The 17,860-nt window shown below is 44.4% G+C and overlaps 1 protein-coding gene across 1 annotated transcript in view; it reads left to right on the top strand.

The window, feature by feature from the left end:
* Positions 1-17,860, top strand: part of Clic4 (chloride intracellular channel 4) — a 60,703-nt gene that overhangs the window by 25,259 nt on the left and 17,584 nt on the right. The window contains exon 2 of the mRNA XM_021200090.2: positions 7,722-7,831. Within this exon, the coding sequence (XP_021055749.1) occupies positions 7,722-7,831 (110 nt within the window). The remainder of the gene's footprint in view (positions 1-7,721; positions 7,832-17,860) is intronic.

Here is a 17,860-nt window from a genome sequence, read left to right as displayed (position 1 = left end):
ATTTTACTAGGGAGTTAGGGGAACATGCTGTTATTTACCAACTGGCTGTCAGGTACTGGCCTTGAAAGAACAGGGTCCAAAGGAGAATTTAACTTTGGAGCAAGTGTCCTGAATCAAACCTGGAGCAGGGATCTGGTAATTTGCATTTAAATCTATTTCACTGAAGACTTTGTTCCCAGGTATTTGAGACTGCTGCTTGTATATACTTCTCAAACAGATCCCCAGTCTCCCGAACTTTTCCAAGGTCATTCTGGACTCCTACTTCATTCTCATGTATTTTGGGTGGAGAGGTTTTGGTTTGCTGTGAAAGGTCCATCTTACTAACTATTGTAAATTTATCTATTATGTTTGTCACACACAAATTATACATACTGAAAAGTAAGAAAGGGTGTACTATGAGCAGCAGTCGCTCCGCCCCTTCCTTTGGAGCCTCCTGCTATTGTGTGCGTTAACTGTTGATTTCTCTCACAGTCCTTTGTACCAGAGGGTGACAGCCCACCGAGGGCAGGCTCACTTGTCTGTGGGAATGATGGGTCTTCCTGAGACTGTCAAGGTGAGCGCTCCTAGCTGGCTGGCATCGTCTGCTGAGTGAGTGGATCCAAGTATGAACTGGATCAATTCCAAGAGCTTGCTTTGCAAGAGCAGAGTTCATCTTCGGGGCTCTGCGTGCCGGCCTGGAGTTGCATCTAGCCCCAATTGGTTGTACTATGACTTCAGAGGGGGTCAGCTCCTCTCTCATCATTGGCATAGGCTTCAGGAACAAGGAATGAGAAACACCTTTTGTTGGTCTTTTGAAACAGGGTCTCACACTTATGCAGCTGGCTGTCCTGGAACAAGTCTGCAGTCTTGTCCTTGGCTGTTTTATTTACAAAGACAGAACTTGGGAACAGGGAACAACGTGATTCCTCCATGCCATATCATGACCTTATTTATCAAATTATAGTACTGTGATACGGTACAGGCTGTCCATGGCTCGAGATTTTTGGTATCCTAAGTAAAGATTACTTTGGCTTTCTTCCAGTTGCTGTACTCAGTTTTATGTACCCATGGAATAGTTTATTAATTTATGGTATGCCTGTGGTCATGGTGTGTATGTATGTGTGCATGCATGTATGTTTGTAGGTCAGAAGACAACTGTTTTTTTTTTGTTGTTGTTGTTGTTTTTCAAGACAGAGTTTCTCTGTATAGCTCTTGATGTCCTGGAACTCACTTTGTAGACCAGGCTGGTCTCGAACTCAGAAATCCGCCTGCCTCTGCCTCCTGAGTGCTGGGATTAAAGGCGTGCGCCACCACACCCGGCTTAGAAGACAACTTTTTGAAGTAGACTTTTCTCCATTTACCTTTGTGTGGGCCTTGGGGATTGAACTCGGATCACCAGGCTTGGGCTACAAATGCCTTAAAACAGTTCCACAGGCTCCTACATGCACACTGTGGACATACAGACAAGCTAGCATAGATACACAAGACATAAATAAAAATAAAGCATTCGGAAGGCTTTAACATGGATGGTTCTTGGAGTCGCAATGACTGAGTGCCTGAGCTGAAGGGCTTGTTAGGCTTGTCTGTCTGTCTGTCTGTCTTGTCTTGTCTTTTTTTTCTTTCCTTCTGACATGGTTTTTCTGTATAGTCCTGGAACTCTATGTAGAGAGTCTGGCTTTGAATTCAGAGATTAAAAGTGTCCACCACCAACCACTGTGTGTGTGTGTGTGTGTGTTCCTTTTATTTTTAACCTTTTGCAGTGCTAGTCTTGAAATAATGATGTTAAAAAGATAAAGAGGTATAAGAATATGTTCTATGGGGGTGTGGTGAGGTATGGGGGACCAGCCACACGGTGGTATAGAATAGAATAGAGTATAGAATAGTGTTTATTCAGGGCACGGGGAGGGGAGTTAAGGGGGTAGGAGAGAGAGAGAGAGAGAGAGAGAGAGAGAGAGAGAGCGCGAGCGCAGAGAAGAGGAGTAGAGAAGTAGAGGCCAGCCACGTTTGGGGGGGAGAGACTAGGGAGAGAGGGAGCAAGAGGCAAGAGAGAGGGATGTGAGAGAGGAGGGGGCAAACAGCCCCTTTTATAGTGAGTGGGGGGTTGGTCAGTTTGAAGACAAGATGGCTGATTGGTTCACAACAGTTGTGTGACCTGTCCAGATCAGACCTTGAGGTTGTTGAGCCAGTCCATCAGCAGCGGGCCTGCTTGTGAGAGACAAGGCTTTCGTTTGTGTCAGAGGAGGCTGAAGAAGAAGCCAGCCATCTTGGAGTTTGACTACCTTTGTTACCTATTCATGGCCCCTCCCTGTGTGTCTCCCACCAGGGAGACTGTCTAGCTTCTAGCCTCTCACTAGGATTGAACCTAGGATGACATGCATGCTAGGCAAATGCTTTACCACTCAACTCAGGCCTCAGCACAGCGCATGCTTTATATATGAAGTATTTTTAAACATACATTCAGTAAACTCCTAGCATGTGCTGGGCACTGTGGGTGCCCTGACCCAGCCGGTCCTGGACGTGTATGGGTCGCTTTGTGACTGACTTGGTTTTGTTTTTTGTTTTTTTAAGACAGGGTTTCTCTGTATAGCCCTGGCTGTCCTGGAACTCACTTTGTAGACCAGGTTGGCCTTGAACTCAGAAATCCACCTGCCTCTGCCTCCCAGTGCCCGGCTGTGACTTGTAAATAAATCTAAATCAAAGCAAGTCATTTGAGTGCTCTTCTTCCCTTTTTCTTTCCTTCCTTCCTTCCCTCTCTCCTTCCCTCCCTTTCTCATTAGTTGTGGTTTTTACATGGGGTTTTGTTCCATAGAAGTGGTTCTCAACTTGCAACCCTTTTAGGGTAATGCATCAGATATACTGTATATTGGGTATTTACATCTTGATTCACAACAGTAGCAAAATTACAGTTAATGCAAGAGCAACAAAATTTTATGGTTCGGTTCACCCCAGCACGAAGAACTGTATTAAAAGGTCACAGCATTAGGACGGTTTGAGAAACCACTGCTTTGAAAGTCCAAGAAGTGCTGGCCTCATATTTACTGTGTGGTCTGCTAGTATGAAGCTCAGTCCTCTTGCCTCCGCCTCCTTCATTCTGGGACTCCAGGTGTGCACTTCCACACCCACAAGGCATTAATTTAGATCAACAAAATCTACACTAAAGGTAAATGGAATATTAAAACATGTAAGTGTTGGTAATACATTGCTCTGTATGTGCTCTAGAAAATCCGTGGAGGTAAAGAATTCAGTGGTATGTAGGTGATTGTTGTCTTCAGGTCCCAGCTTCTTACTCTCTTCCCCTGGTCATTGTCATCACGATCACCCATCACCCTGAGTCCCGGAGAAACAGAGATAAAGTTATTAAAGCCCTCTTTTAGTTATTTTTAAATCGGACTAGTCTAAAGACTGATTAAACTAGGTTTTCTAAGTGAGCAGTTCCTTAACCTTGACTTAGTAAAACATTAAAATATTCATTGTCTCTGCCACTGACCCTATTCTGCAACGTGGGAGCTAATCCAGCAGTTTCTCATTAAATGCCAGCATCAAGCAATTGCAGATTTACAACAGGCCGGGAGGAGGAGGGGCTAGTGAGTGAGAGCCACTTCAGGTGGCATGGTATATTGCTAATTATTTTCCCTTGGCCACCCTGAACTGGTGATCCTCCTGCCTCAGTCTACTGAGTGTTAGGAAAGCAGGTATCCTATCAAAAACCTGATGGTACATTCCTTTGGGGGTTTGTTGTTGGTTTGTTGTTGTTTTGAGACAGGATCGTAGTATATATAGTCTTGGGACTTACCGTGTAGACCAGGCTGGCCTTAAATTCACAGAGATCCTCTTGCCTCTGCCTCCTGAGTGCTGGAATTAAAGGTGTGTGCCACTATGCCTGGCTTTCTGTTTTCAGTTTGAAGCCTGCGTTTTCTCCTTTGTTCAGATCGGATGGTTTTTACTCTTTTAGTTTATGGGTTCTTCCCTCGCTGCTTTCCAGTTGACTTTTGAGGCGGTATTGGTCAGCTTCCTGTTACTATAACAAAATACCCAAGGTACTTCTGAAAAGTTTTGGTTTGGTTTATGGTGTTGAGGTGCACAGCTTTGGTATAGGATCTGGATGGCAGTGGCTGGTAGCACATGGCAGAACAAATGGCTGTTGAAGCAAAAGAGAAGAGGAAGTTATTGAGGTCCCATAATCTTGTCAGTGGCATGCCCACAGTGACATAAAGTTCCTACTAACCCCCTTATGCCCCTCCATCTTGTAAATGTCCGTAGTGCCTTCCATTTGGGCCATGGGGACCAAGCCTATAAGGTTGTCGAGATACTATTACAAAAATGACAGCAGAGTCCATCTGCTGAGCCTCCTTTTTGGTTACTATAACTGGGTTAAAGCAGCCGCTGTTCCTTGTGTCCTCTGTGTAGACTGCTTTGCTGAGGCTTACTTGGTCTCCATTTGTTTCAAGGTACCGATACTTGTTTGTCAAAGCGTTTTTATCTCAGCTCCTAGATATTTTGTCAGGTAATTTTCTTATCTTTCATCTCTTTTTGGTTACCTTTTAAAGATCCAGGTTGATAGAGTTCTTGGTATTTATTGCATGGCATTTCTTCTAACAGCCTGAGTCTGTTTGACTCTTCTGTTTAATCCTGGCAGGGAGTATGGGAGAGGGTGGGAGCAGGGGCAGAAGTCCAGCCCTGGAGGCAGAGAAGTCGGAAGGCCAGGAGCCCACGGGGCCTCACTGACTGCCACAGTGGGGAGCGTTAGTGCTGTGACCTGACCTTCCACCCAGCTTGCCAGTTACAGCCCTTTCCTCTGGATCTCTGTCTAGAATCAAGTTAGGCTTCCTGCCCCCACCTCTGGGGTCTCTTGAAATTGGAGTCTTGGGGTTATGAGACCAGACTCTTTTGGCATGTTTTCTTTCCTTGGATTATTTTATTTTACTATTTATTTATTTTGTGTGTGTGTGTGTGTGTGTGGTGAGCACTTGTCACAGCACGCATGTGGAGGTCAGTGGGCAGGTTTGTGGAGTAGGTTTCCTCCACCGTTGTGTGGGTTTGGGGGATCAAGCCTCGGTCTTCAGCTTGTGACCAGCTCTTTACCTGCTGAACCATCTTGCTGGTGCATTCTTTGGTTTTTAAAATAAAAGCGTACAACTTTTAAATTTTAAATTTTAAACTATTTTGTAGGTGTACGAGTGTTTGCCTGCATGTGTGTTTGTGTTTGGTGCTCTCAGAGGCTATGGGGGCTCTTTCAGATCCCCTGAGACTGGAGGTACAGACAGTTGTGGATTCTGGGAACGGAACCAGGGTCCTCTGGAAGAGCAGCCAAGGCTCTTAACCTCAGAGGTCTCTCCAGCCCCTTCCTTGCGTTATTTTAAATCATAATAGAGCTGAAGAAGTGGACTTGCTTTAGAAAGTCATTTTTTACACAGCTTTCAGAATTAGGATTTAGTGATTCCTTCTGGCCATAAGTTCTGAATATGTTATGTTATTAGTACAAATAGTTATTTATTTATTTATTTATTTTTAATTGAAGTTCATTTATGACTATCCTGTGTTCTCTGATTACAGTGGTGTCTGGGTCCCTCTTTCTTTGGGTATCCTCTGTTTATTTTTTAAAGCTCTCTTGACTGCCATTATTTTATTTATTTCAGAAAACTTTGGTGTCGGGTGTGGAGCCCAGGCCTTGTGAGCCCTGGAACACTGAGCTATCCCTCAGCTACTGCCTAGTGTTAGGGACTCAGCGACTCACTGCTGAGGTGTTTTACTGATGCACTTCTGAGTGTTCCAGGGTTATTTTTGGAAAACAGTACACCCTCCCACCCCACCCCCAGATGTGTCTCACCAATTATTATAGTTTGTTTTAGGAAGTAACAGGCATTGTCTGTGGAGGGAGAGAAAAGAAACAAAGTATGTTTTTGTAGACTCAATTTATTTAAAACATGTTACTGTTTTATATGATTTTTTTTCCACCCATATGTTGCACAGGGAGTGGTAATGCAAATCGTCTTCTGCTCATAGATGCTCATATGGTCATGTTTGCCGTGTGTGTGTGTGTGTGTGTGTGTGTGTGTGTGTGTGTGTGTGTGTGTGTTTGTGTGTATGTAAACAAGCATGGGACTTCCATATTTGTGTTTCCCTTCTTGCTGTGGTAAGACCAAACCCCCAAGGATGCAGATGAACCAGGCTGAGAAAGCAACGCTCTTGGCTGCCATTGTGAATGGCCACCTCTGTGGAGGACAGGCTGAAGTGATCAGAATGAAGATGAGCTGAAGTGTCTTTCTTCTGAGACAGGGTGGGATGGCTCAGGCTGGCCTCCAACTTGCTCTGTAGTGAAAGACGACTTTGAACTCCTGATCCTCCTGTCTCCTCTGCCTCTCAAGTGCCGGGATTGCAGGTGTGTGGCACCACACCCGTCTCCCCATCTCCCTTTGAATCTTGGGGCATGTCTGATAAAATTAAAGATTTGTCTGGCTTGAATTTGAGAAGGCTCCTCATCCATCATTGTGCTCAGGGTAGTAAACTGCTTTGTTCAAGCAGGATTTCAAAAAAGCTTATACAAGTGTCTGGTTATTTTCTTGCTCCATGAAATAACATGGGTGTGGGTATTTTTTTGGTTGGTTGATTTTTTTTTTTTCCCCCCCAGACAAGATTTCTCTGTGTAGCCCTGGCTGTCCTGGAACTCACTTTGTAGACCAGGCTGACCTTAAACTCAGAAACCCACCTGCTTCTGCCTCCCGAGTGCTGGGATTAAAGGAGTGTGCCACCACTGCCAGGCTCTACCACCTTTGATTATGATGATCGGCAATTATTTAACTCTTTGAAGACAGACATCTATACACTTATTTTTTCATGTTGCCTTATAAAAAATACTGTTTCCAGGCAGTGGTGGTGCATACCTTTAATCTCAGCACTTAGACAAACAAGGCAGTCTGATGGTACCCACACCAAGGAATTAATTGGAGACCAGCTTGGTCAACAGAGCCAGTTCCAGGACAGCCAGGACTACACAGAGAAACCCTGTCTTTTATTTTATTTTATTTTATTTTATTTTTAAGATGATGGAGAAGAAAAAGAATACTGTCAGACCCAGGGCAGACCTTGCCTTGCCTATGTCAGATGTGTCCTTGCGTATGTTGCGCTTCTCACCACAGCAGCCTGTATTAGTTAATTTTCTATTGCTGTGATAAAAACCATGACCAGAACAACTCCTAGAAGGACGGGTAAATAAACCCTTAAGAGCTCTGGAGGAATAAGAGTTGTCACCACCACAGTGTGGAAATGTGACAGTGGACACCAGGCTTGGCTGCTGGAGCAGCCGCTGAGAGCTCACATCTGAAACCATAAATAAATGATGGCTTATAGCCCACCCCCAGTGACATACTTCCTCCACCGAGGCCACACCTCCTAACCAAACAGTGCCACAAGCTGTTCCAAATGTTCAAATGACAGAAACAATGGGGGGGGGCATCTTCGTCAGACCATCACACATCTCTTAGACAAGTGTGGCTTTTAAAGATAAGTAAAATGAAATTTTCACCACACTGGTGCATCTTGGTTTTAAGCAGTCATTAGCCAGCTGTTGCTGCTGGCTGCCACACTGGAAAGTTGCAGGAGAGGCACAGGAGAGACCAATATCACTACACCCCGCACGAGCCCCCTCCTTGCTGCTCCTAATATTCTGATTGGAATTCATGGGCGGCTCTGCTGCTTGTGTATCATCGTTTTGACCTTGTCTCTAATGTTTGCTCTGTCTCCAGGCTGGCAGTGATGGCGAAAGCATCGGAAACTGCCCCTTTTCCCAGAGGCTCTTCATGATCCTTTGGCTCAAAGGAGTCGTGTTCAGTGTCACCACCGTTGACCTGAAAAGGTAAGGTTTGCCTGTGCCGTCGAGTTGGCTCGCAAGTGTGCAGTTTACCTTCAGCGTGGATCCTTTCCTGCCTTAAGCTTTGATTGCACATGAAGGAAACAGAAGTTATTCAGGTTTTCTGTTTAAGATTTAACTTGTATAAACATTAGGGTCGATTTACAGTGTCACCCTGAGTCCTAGTTTTTCTATTGGTGTGTTCGCCACCCTTGGCTACATGTGGACAGGTCTCCCTTGGAACCTGGTAACCTTAAACCTGTGAGGAGCCCCTAAGGTCAAGGTTTAGTGCGCAAGCAGTAAAACCCTTGAGTTTCTCAGCATAAACACGAGCCACCAGGAGCTTTGCTTTCTGGCTGACAAAGTCAGCCTAGTCTCCTGTGCTAATTGTGAATGGTAGCATCTGGATCTTTGGGGGGGGGGGTATTGAGGGGATGGCACAGCTTAGAGGTAGAGCGCTCTCCCAGCTAGCACACACATGGGGTCCAGTTGCAGTTTGAGGTAGAGAAGGCAAGAATAGGAGTTTTAAAGAACTGAATAATGTGGTCTGTTTCATTTAGCCTAGTTTTCAGGGAATAGTATATTTTCCGTGATATTGCAGCACTTCTGGTATAAAATAAGAGCAGTCTTGCTAGTTGAAGGTGTGTGTCTAGGTTTCTCTCTAGAGGCCAGATTAAGGGAGGCTAAGAAGGGCTCTGACAAGTAGGATGCCCCCCTCTCCTTTCAGGAACTTGGGGTTTTTTTTCCCCTCAATATTTTTGAAGAACACTTATATTCCCATAGTCCAAAGACAGATCTCAGTATCTCTCTAGCCAGCCAGCCTAGCTAAAATGTAGAGCTCCAGGTTCAGAAAGAGCCTGTTTCTGGGGCTGGAGAGTTGGACTTCCAGAGGACCCAGGTTTAATTCCTAGCATCTTCATGGCAGCTCACAACCATTTGTAACTCTAATTACAGGTGATCAGACACCCTCTTCTGGCCTCTGGGGGCACCAGACATGCAAATGGTACACAAATATACATGTAGGTAACACACACACATACAGTAAAATTAAAATTTTAAAAGTTTGTACCAGTGGAAACTCAAGGATCTGACTGTGGAACTGTCATGTTTGTAAATGTACTGTAACATAATAATGTCCCTTTTTTGGTGGTATATGTTGAACCCAGGGTCTCATGTGTGCTAGGTTAACACTGAGCCACCTCCATAGTCCCATATTGCCCTGACATCGATACATAAATGCTGTGGTCTCGTGCACTAATTGAGGCATTTGAAGTTGTTAGTGTCTAGAGAAAGCTGTTGTCAGGCTGCTGGGTGACGGTGGCAGAACTGCTGGCTCTTTATCCTGAGAGTTGTCATAGAGCCATCCCACTTAGGTTGGCATCCCATGGTCTCTGTACTTTTATCATTTATTCTTTACCTCTCCCCCATTCCCCTTCAAGACAGGGTTTCTCTGTGTAGCCAGCTATCCTGGAGTTCTCTCTGTAGCCTAAGCTGGACTCAGAGATTGACCTGCTTCTGTCCCCCTGAGTGCTGGGATTAAAGGCATACACTATCATCGCCTGGCTTCTTTTTCACTTCTTTGGAAAAGAATCAGTTTCAAAGTGTACTTGTTAGCTGGGTCGGTAGTGCATCTTCAGGAGGCAGAGGCAGGAGCATTGTTGTGCACTCAAGGCTGGCCTGAGCTATAAAGTGTGACTCTGTTTCTAAGAGGGGGTATATTTGTTGAAAATAACTATGCAGTCTTTCAGGACCCCTTTGGACATAGTGTATGAATGTAGAAGATGAGCCTCTAATATCAGTAAGATTTAAGATGACTACAGGCTCCTGGGAAGACATTAGTCTATTCATGTTGGACAGAACTATTTTAAGAATGAAGTAAGTCATGCTATTACTTTTATTTTCCTACATATATTCAAAAAGGAAGTTTCTGAGTATAACTCCTAAAAATAGACCATACACCAGACACACACACCCTTACCATGTCTAAACTACGTGGCGTTTTCCTATTCAGTTTTGGCATGGAACAAATGAGCTGACTGCCATGCTTTGCAAAGCTTTCTTTGACCAGTTGACTACAGTGCCTGCTTGTGTAACAGACCAGGAATACTGAGTCTGGCGGGGGAAGGAATGGACTGAGTGCAGCAGGGCCGCTTCACATTCACCTGGTTGTTGTGCACAGGCTCTGGAGGCATTACTGCTGCAAGCTATCAACACTTGGGTTGGTAGATTTGGGAGTATTGTACTCCATGTACAAAAAGGGGTAGTTGGGAAATAGGTATTTGGGGTCTTACAGCCAGATAATAGCCAGGATATACATTTTTAGGGCTATGTATCAAGTCAATAGCAGAGAACACCTACAGTTACAGCCTGGGATTGTTTTTGGCTTTCTCTAGAAACTTTAGGTCTCCAGTACATCTAAAATACATTTTGTGTCCTAGAGACAAGGTTTGCAGTGTGCCCAGGCCGCGGTCCTCCTGTCCTGCTCTCCTCCCAGGTATACAGGTGCTTGATACCACACTCAGCTTCAATTTTAGGAGGATCTAACCAAGGGGCTCAAGGCCCTTCCTCTCCAGCCAGGTCACCAGTATTGTTGGAGATCACTGCTTTTTGGCGTGGTCTGTGGTCTTTGTCCTTTCAAACCTTTCCCACGAGCTTACAGACTTTTGTTCATTTTGAAAAGAACGTAATCCAAGAGAGTGAGCGTTGGCTCAGAAAACAACATATAATAAAGTTGTCACTAAAGAGTGCAGTGCGCCATGCTATGAAGTACCTTCCATAATATACACTTAGTTTTAAAGCTTTGTGACTCTTTTTAGAAATCTGTGGGGGAGAAAATACCCGCTGAGCTTATTTTTCTGCATATCTTGGAAATTGCCCACTTTCCGCAGTGAAAGTTCTGATCCCAGAGCATGGCAGTGCAGAGTGACAGCCCCCCAGAGCTTCTGAGAAGCCTACTCTGCCCCCTGAAGCAGTGATCGTTAGCTTTCATCCTCAGAGCAGGCGGGGTTGGCTCTGACACTGTGGTGTGCCTTCTGAGTCTCAGTTGGTGTTAATGACTGTGCTGGCCTATGCACCCTCTGTGCGCCTTCCAACGCTCCAATTGCTGGCGTCCAGTGCGACCTTAATGCTGTAGTGGGAGTTGTTTCCAAGCCTGTTTCTCTTTCATGATGAAGTCGTATTCAAGGCACTTTAGATAGATTGGCATCCAGGCTGCAAAAGGAATCTCGATTTCACAATTGCATTCTGAACGAAAGCTGGAGATAAACACATACTAAAACTGGGGAAACTGTCACATGTCATTGTGTGGGGAAGAAGCAGGGTGGCTTGGGAGAAAGGAGTAAGGCCTGGCTCTGCTCAGAGAGCCCCACCGTAAGTCACCCCCACCCCCACCCCCAAGACCTGGGCGAGCTGCCTCATCTTCCTGAGGATGAAGAGGAGGCTAGCCTTCAGTACCAGCTGGGTGGGTGTTCTTTTGTTCCAGTGTTAGGGTACTTTCGCCTATTTTCAGACCATCTTTAACCTCTGAATGAAGAGTTTATTGGTTTACAGATCTGTATGGCAGTAACCAGGGTCTTGATTTCAAGACTTGAACTCTGCTCATTCTGCCTAGGAGTTCCTAAGCCAGAGGCCAGCATCTCTATTGTCCTCTTACATCTTAGTCAGACCTTCCAGCACAGCCACTTGGTATTAATGGTGAGAAGGGGAAAGCAGGAAGTGTAAGAAGGGGAACTTAGCAGGGGGCTTGTGATCTCAGAGTTTGGGAGGCAGAGGCAGGGTTGCATAGTGAGACTTTGTCTCAAAAGACACAAACTAAAGTAAGCAAAGTATAAGACTAGCAGTCTGGGACTGGAGAGATGGCTCAGTGGAAGAGCACAGGCTGCTCTTCCAGAGGAGCTGGAGAGGCTCAGTGTAGAAAGGAGTTGCTGGGCAAACATGAGGACAGCAGTCCAGATTCCCATGACTCAAGGAAAACCACCCTACGTCCCCAGCACCACATGGCAGCCGACAACTGTCTGTAACTCTAGTTCCAGGACATCTGACACCCTCTCAGACAAAACACCAATGCGCATAAAATAAAAATAAATAAATTAGTTAAAATAAAAGACTAGGGGACTGGAAAGATGGCTCAGGGGTTAAGAGCACTGGGTGCTCTTCCACAGGTCCTGAGTTCAATTCCCAACAACCACATGGTGGCTCACAACCATCTGTAATGAGATCTGGTCCCCTCTTTTGGTATGCAGGCATACATGCAGGGAGAACATTGTACACATAATAAATAAACAACTCTTAAAAAAAATAGTGATCTGTGGAGAGACAATCAGAAGAACTTACTAAGATGCTAGCCTCTATATAGTCAATGACCTTTGGTTTGGAGAAGTACATAGAAATGATAACTTAAAGAATCTAATTGTCTGTCGGTCAGTCAATTGGTCGTATGCATGTGTGTGCAGCCAGAGGGGAATGTTGGGTGTCTTGCTCTATCACTCTTTTTTTTTTTTTTTTTTTTAATTTTTTTTTTTTTTTTTTTTAAATTATTTGTTTTTATTTATATGAGTACACTGTAGCTGTCTTCAGACACACACCAAAAGAGTGCATCGGACCAGACCCTATTACAGATGGTTGTGAGCTACCATGTAGTTGCTAGGAATTGAACTCAGAACCTCTGGAAGAACAGTCAGTGCTCTTAACCACTGAGCCATCTCTCCAGTCCCCTCTATCATTCTTCTTAACCCCTTGAGAATAGGCTCTCTTATTTTATGTGTGTGGGTGTTTTGTCTGCATATATGTCTGTGCACCACTTGCATGTCTGGTGCCCTCAGAGGCTAGAAGAGAGGGTGTTGGGTCCCCTAGATCTGGAGCTATAGATGGCTTGTGGGCTACTGTGTGGGTGCTGGGAATTGAACCTGGGCCCTTAGGAGGGGCAGTTCTCTTAACCTCTGAACCAGTACGCCATCTCTGAGAACAGGATTTTACCGTTTGGCCAGGCTGTCTCTTGAGATCTGCCTGTCTTTCCCCTCAGTGCTGGAGTTACCATCACATGTGGCTACCCTATGGTTTTATATAAGTCCTGAGGATCTGGACATTGGTCCTCATGATTGCCCGGCAGCTACACTGAGCTGTCTTGCCAGCCCCAGCATTAGGTTTTTTAATCATAACAGGCAGTCATGTCTGCCGTATATACCAGTAAATCCGGTATTTCCTATATGCTTTCCCTTGAGAATAAATGAGGGTCATTTTTTTGAAAGCCTGGAAAATGTACAGTTCTATTCTTTGTTAACCATGAAGAATCTTACTTGCACTGTCATAATGATTTCCTTCTCCAAATGTAGGCATATTATTTGTAATTTAGTGTTGTGAATCAGACTCACGGTCTAGTTACTATAGTAACAAAATTGTTATGGAAGATCATTGTGATATGAAGCAACAGAGCCGTGCATGAAACTGATAGTGCCAACCAAGATAGTGCCTTTTAAGAGGAGTTATAAACTTAAACAAAATCTAATTTTCAAATAGACCCATAAGATGTTTTCAGTTTTATGTCTCAAGCCAGGCATGGTGGTACATGCCTGCAATCCCAGGATTATAAGAAGCAAGAATCTTGAGTGCCAGGCCAAGGGGTATACATGAGACCCTGTCTCAAAACATCAGCTGCAACATCAGCCACCCATCTGTTAACACCCCCTTCCCCATCATGTATGTCACTCTTGTTCTACTTTCTGAAGTCTTTGGTAAGTTGAGAGATGAGTCGCTTATTCCGGGTACATCTTCAGTAACAGATGCATGAATGACGCATGCAGAGAGTAAATGTAACGGAACAGGGCGGCCTTCTAGAGAAATTGCTGGTTTCCTGTGGCTAGTCAGTCATTCATGAAAGGTAACTTCATCTTCCTTCATGATGTTAACTTAAGCTGCCCAGACTCTTTGACCAGCTCTGCAGTTCATCTCAAGACAGTTTTACAACAGATTCTGAACTAGATAGTGTGTGTCTGCTCCTCCGTCTGCCTTTCTGTTTTCTTTCCTCTGCCCCTCTTGCCAGAATTTTGCTACTGCATGTTTTTGTTAGGTTTTCTCTCCAAGAGAATGTCAGAGAGTAAATCCTGAGGCTGAAGAGTGAATTAGAGAAATGATTACTGAATATATTTTTTTCTTAAAATGTATCTATTTAGCCAGGCAGTGTTGGCACACACCTTTAATTCCAGCACTCGGGAGGCAGAGGCAGGCGGATTTCTGAGTTCGAGGTCAGCCTGCCTGGTCTACAGAGTGAGTTCCAGGACAGCCGGGGCTACACAGAGAAACCCTGTCTCGAAAAACCAAAAACCAAAAACCAACCAAACAAACAAAAAACTTTTTTTAAGGCATTTTATTTTTAAATTATGTATAAATGTGGAGTCTAGAAGAGAGCACCAGATCCCCTGAGCTGCCTGCTGGGGTGCTGGGAACCGAACTCAGACCCTCTGCAAGAGTAGTATGCGCTCTTAATCCCGAACCATCTCTCCAGCCCCATAATGAATGTTTTTCTAAATCTCTTAATGATACAAATTCTGCTTATACATTGTGTTATTAAAAATGTGTTCTGAAGTCTCGAGTGACATTTTATTTTTAAAAACATTTGCTTCCCAGAGATAGACAGATTTTGTGAATTTGAGGCCAGCCTGGTCTACAGAACTGTTCTAGGATAGCCAAGGCTACATAGAGAAACCCTGTTTTGAAATAATAACAAAACAAACAAACCAACCAACAAAACTATTGCTTCACAAATTGATCTTGAAGTAGACAGAAATGAGCTGATTGTTCCATGTAGCAAACATCAGTGAAATCCTGTCACCACTTTAACTGGGCAGGAGGAGGAGCCCGTGAATGCTCACCAGTAACCCTTAGGCCAGAAAACTGCACTATAGTAAACAGTAAGGGGCAACTAACTGAAGGAAAGCATCCTGAGACAACCAGGGCTCCCTGCCGCTCATCTGTGAGGCTGCTGCTTGTTTATATGCTAAGTGTTGTGTGTGTGTGTGTGTGTGTATACATGTATGTAAAAATATAGTAGCTTTGAAAATCGGTACCTTTGAAACAGAACTCCAGAGACATACTCAGACCGTTCCTCTCCATTTCAGTCAGCAGACAGGTGACCCACAAGAGCCAGCTCCCACATGGGATAATTGGCTGTCCTCATTTTGTGCCAGGCACCTGGACCTCAGCCACCAGCCTCACACCTTCCAGTTGCTGCGAGTGGGATGAATTACATTTTAATTGAAGAGAAGCCACTTAAGCTGCTTACAGTATTCGCTCCAATTGGGTTTCTGTTTTCCTTGTTTTCTGGCTTGTTCTTTTTCTTGTTTTTGTCTCTCTCTTTTTCATTTTTTTTTTTTTTGGTTTTATTTTGTTTTTTTTTTGTTTTTTTTGTTTTGTTTTGTTTTGTTTTTTTTGTTTTTGTTTTTGTTTTTTTGCTTTTCATCTAGAAACACAATGGGAAAGAACAGAAGAATGTATCTAGTTACGAGACCCCTAAAGTACATCAGCGCTGCAGTCGGAGGCAGGGCTCTGACTGTCTGCACATCTCGGGCAGTGTTTCAAGGCGGGAGCCCGGGGCCTGGTTTTTGTCACTTAGGGAAACTTGAAGGAGCTTAAGTGAACTCTGGAATACAGTTGAGGGCCTTTTAGGAATCAAACTGATGTCCTAGAACGTTCAGCCATTGCCTAGTGACTCAGTTCCATTCCCCCAAGCTTCAGTCACTTTCTGGAAAGCATCTGTAAAAGGAGCTTTTGTGGGTCACATGGAACAGATGGCACTGTGTGGCTGCGGCATATAGCTCGTGGAAAAGCTACCTCCCTGCCTGGCACTCCTGTTTGGCTCCTGCTGTTTACCCATTCAGAGGTGATAATGTTGTCCCCAAATCTCTCAATGGGAATGAAGGGTCTTCATCGTAACAGCTGATCCTTGAAAGCAGCTGTATGACCTCTGCGGTTTTCAAAATCTGTACAGCTTTCAGGCAGAAAGAAGATAGACTAATTGCTAGTCATTAATATTAATGGAAATTGCTAATCATAAGTTTGCCTGGCTTCATGTTTCATTGTTAAATAAATCTTAAATTAGGCAGATTTTATTATTACAAATCATTTGATCCTGTATAGCCAGTTCTGAACCCATAACTCTATGACAGTTAAAACTGATGCGAGCTACCTTCTTTTTTTTTTTTTTTTTTTTCCTCGAGACAGGGTTTCACTGTGTAGCCCTGGGTATCCTGGAACTCATTCTGTAGACCAGGCTGGCCTCGAACTCAGAAATCTGCCTGCCTCCGCTTCCCAATTGCTGGGATTAAAGGCATGCTCCACCACTGCCCAGCCGGGAGATACCTTCTTACATAAAGCTTTGTTAACACGACACTGCAAGCCCTAATGACTTTATTTGCATCCCTTTGCTTAGCATGTTTTGTGTGTGTGGTGGTAAAATCTAGTCCCAAAGAAGCTGTTGTTCACTTGGCTGGAGCAGGCGACTATGGATCTATGCAGCTGGAAGCTGGAAGTCCTCTGTTCCGACTTCACCCTCTTCCTTCCTCTGAGAAATATGGTCTTCTGGACACATGGTTTTCTGGGGAGCCTAAAAGCTGCTGGGCTTAATTGTGGAAGTAAGAGCTACTGACGTTGGTCCCCTCTGTGGGCTGTTTGTAAAGCACTGAGCTGTCTCTTCTCCGTTATCCAACTCTAACTTGGTCATAAAATAATACTTATAAAAAGATAGGCTTTGGCCCTTGGTATTGCGAAGATCATATGCCCCAGTACAGGGGAATGCCAGGGCCAGGAAGGGGGGGGTAGGTGAGTTGGGGAGCAGCGTGGGGGGAGAGTATAGGGAGCTTTGGGGGTAGCATTTGAAATGTAAATGAAGAAAATATCTAATAAACATGCCCTTTAAAAAAAAAGACATGCTTTATGTTTTTACCTTCCATCTAAGCCTATAATTTACTGTGAGTTATAAATGTGTTGCTAAGGTTATGCTTTATGATTTTTGGAGTGATGAAATTGTTCTCTAGGTTGCCAGTTTACATGCAGTCAGATTACTTTCTTTCTTTCTTTCTTTCTTTTTTCATTAAAGATTTATTTACTTATTTATTATATGTAAGTACACTGTAGCTGTCTTCAGACACTCCAGAAGAGGGCATCAGATCTCATTACGGATGGTTATGAGCCACCATGTGGTTGCTGGGATTTGAACTCCGGACCTTCAGAAGAGCAGTCGGGTGCTCTTACCCACTGAGCCATCTCACCAGCCCCCAGATTACTTTCTTATTCATTAGCATTACTCAGTGTGCACTTGTGAGTGCGTGTGTTTGTGAGTATGTGGTTGTGTGTGCTCCCTTGTGTGTGCGGTTCCTGAGTTAAGGCTCTGTGGAATCAGGGGAGATGTTTTGACACAGCTTCAGCCATGGCCCCTCTTTGTGCAGTTTGCATTTTGATGAGATGCTATTTTATTATTTTCTGCTGCTTTATGTTTGATTAATCTTTTTAACTTGAAACTGACGATTTGAAAATGTGTAAACCTTGAGTTGTTAAGAGCTCCTGGAGCCTGTATAAGGAGTTGAGAAGGAAATAGACTAGAACTGGAGGCAGTGTGAGTCTGAGGCCTTTAGTGGGTAACTTACAGACCAAAGGCCACCCAGGTCGTAGTGATAGAAGATCAGCAGGCTTCTTGGTGAAGGACCAAGAGGATGCTCCACCCCTTCCCAGATGAGGTGAAGAAGTAGAATTCTAATTTACTTTGAAAAGCAGCTGTAAAAGTCTTACATTGCCACTATTCAACAAAGATGTGTCTGGACCCTGCATTCTGTGCTGAGAACTTCTCTGCAGACTAAAGAATACTCAGAGAAAGACAGAGATGGAAACCACGCCTCACCTCTGAGCAGCCCTCTTCTGCAGCTGAGATCCCTGTAGCCACTGCTGTCATAATTTTCTTGGGTGTGGCCGGGCCTGGTGGCGCAGGCCTTTAATCCCAGCACTCGGGAGGCAGAGGCAGGCGGATTTCTGAGTTCAAGGCCAGCCTGG

The sequence above is a fragment of the Mus pahari genome, chromosome 6 (genome assembly GCF_900095145.1).
Source record: "Mus pahari chromosome 6, PAHARI_EIJ_v1.1, whole genome shotgun sequence".
Classification (NCBI taxonomy): Eukaryota; Metazoa; Chordata; class Mammalia; order Rodentia; family Muridae; genus Mus; species Mus pahari.
The sequence above is the reverse complement of the archived record's forward strand: the minus strand, read 5'-3'. Positions and strand labels throughout refer to the sequence as shown.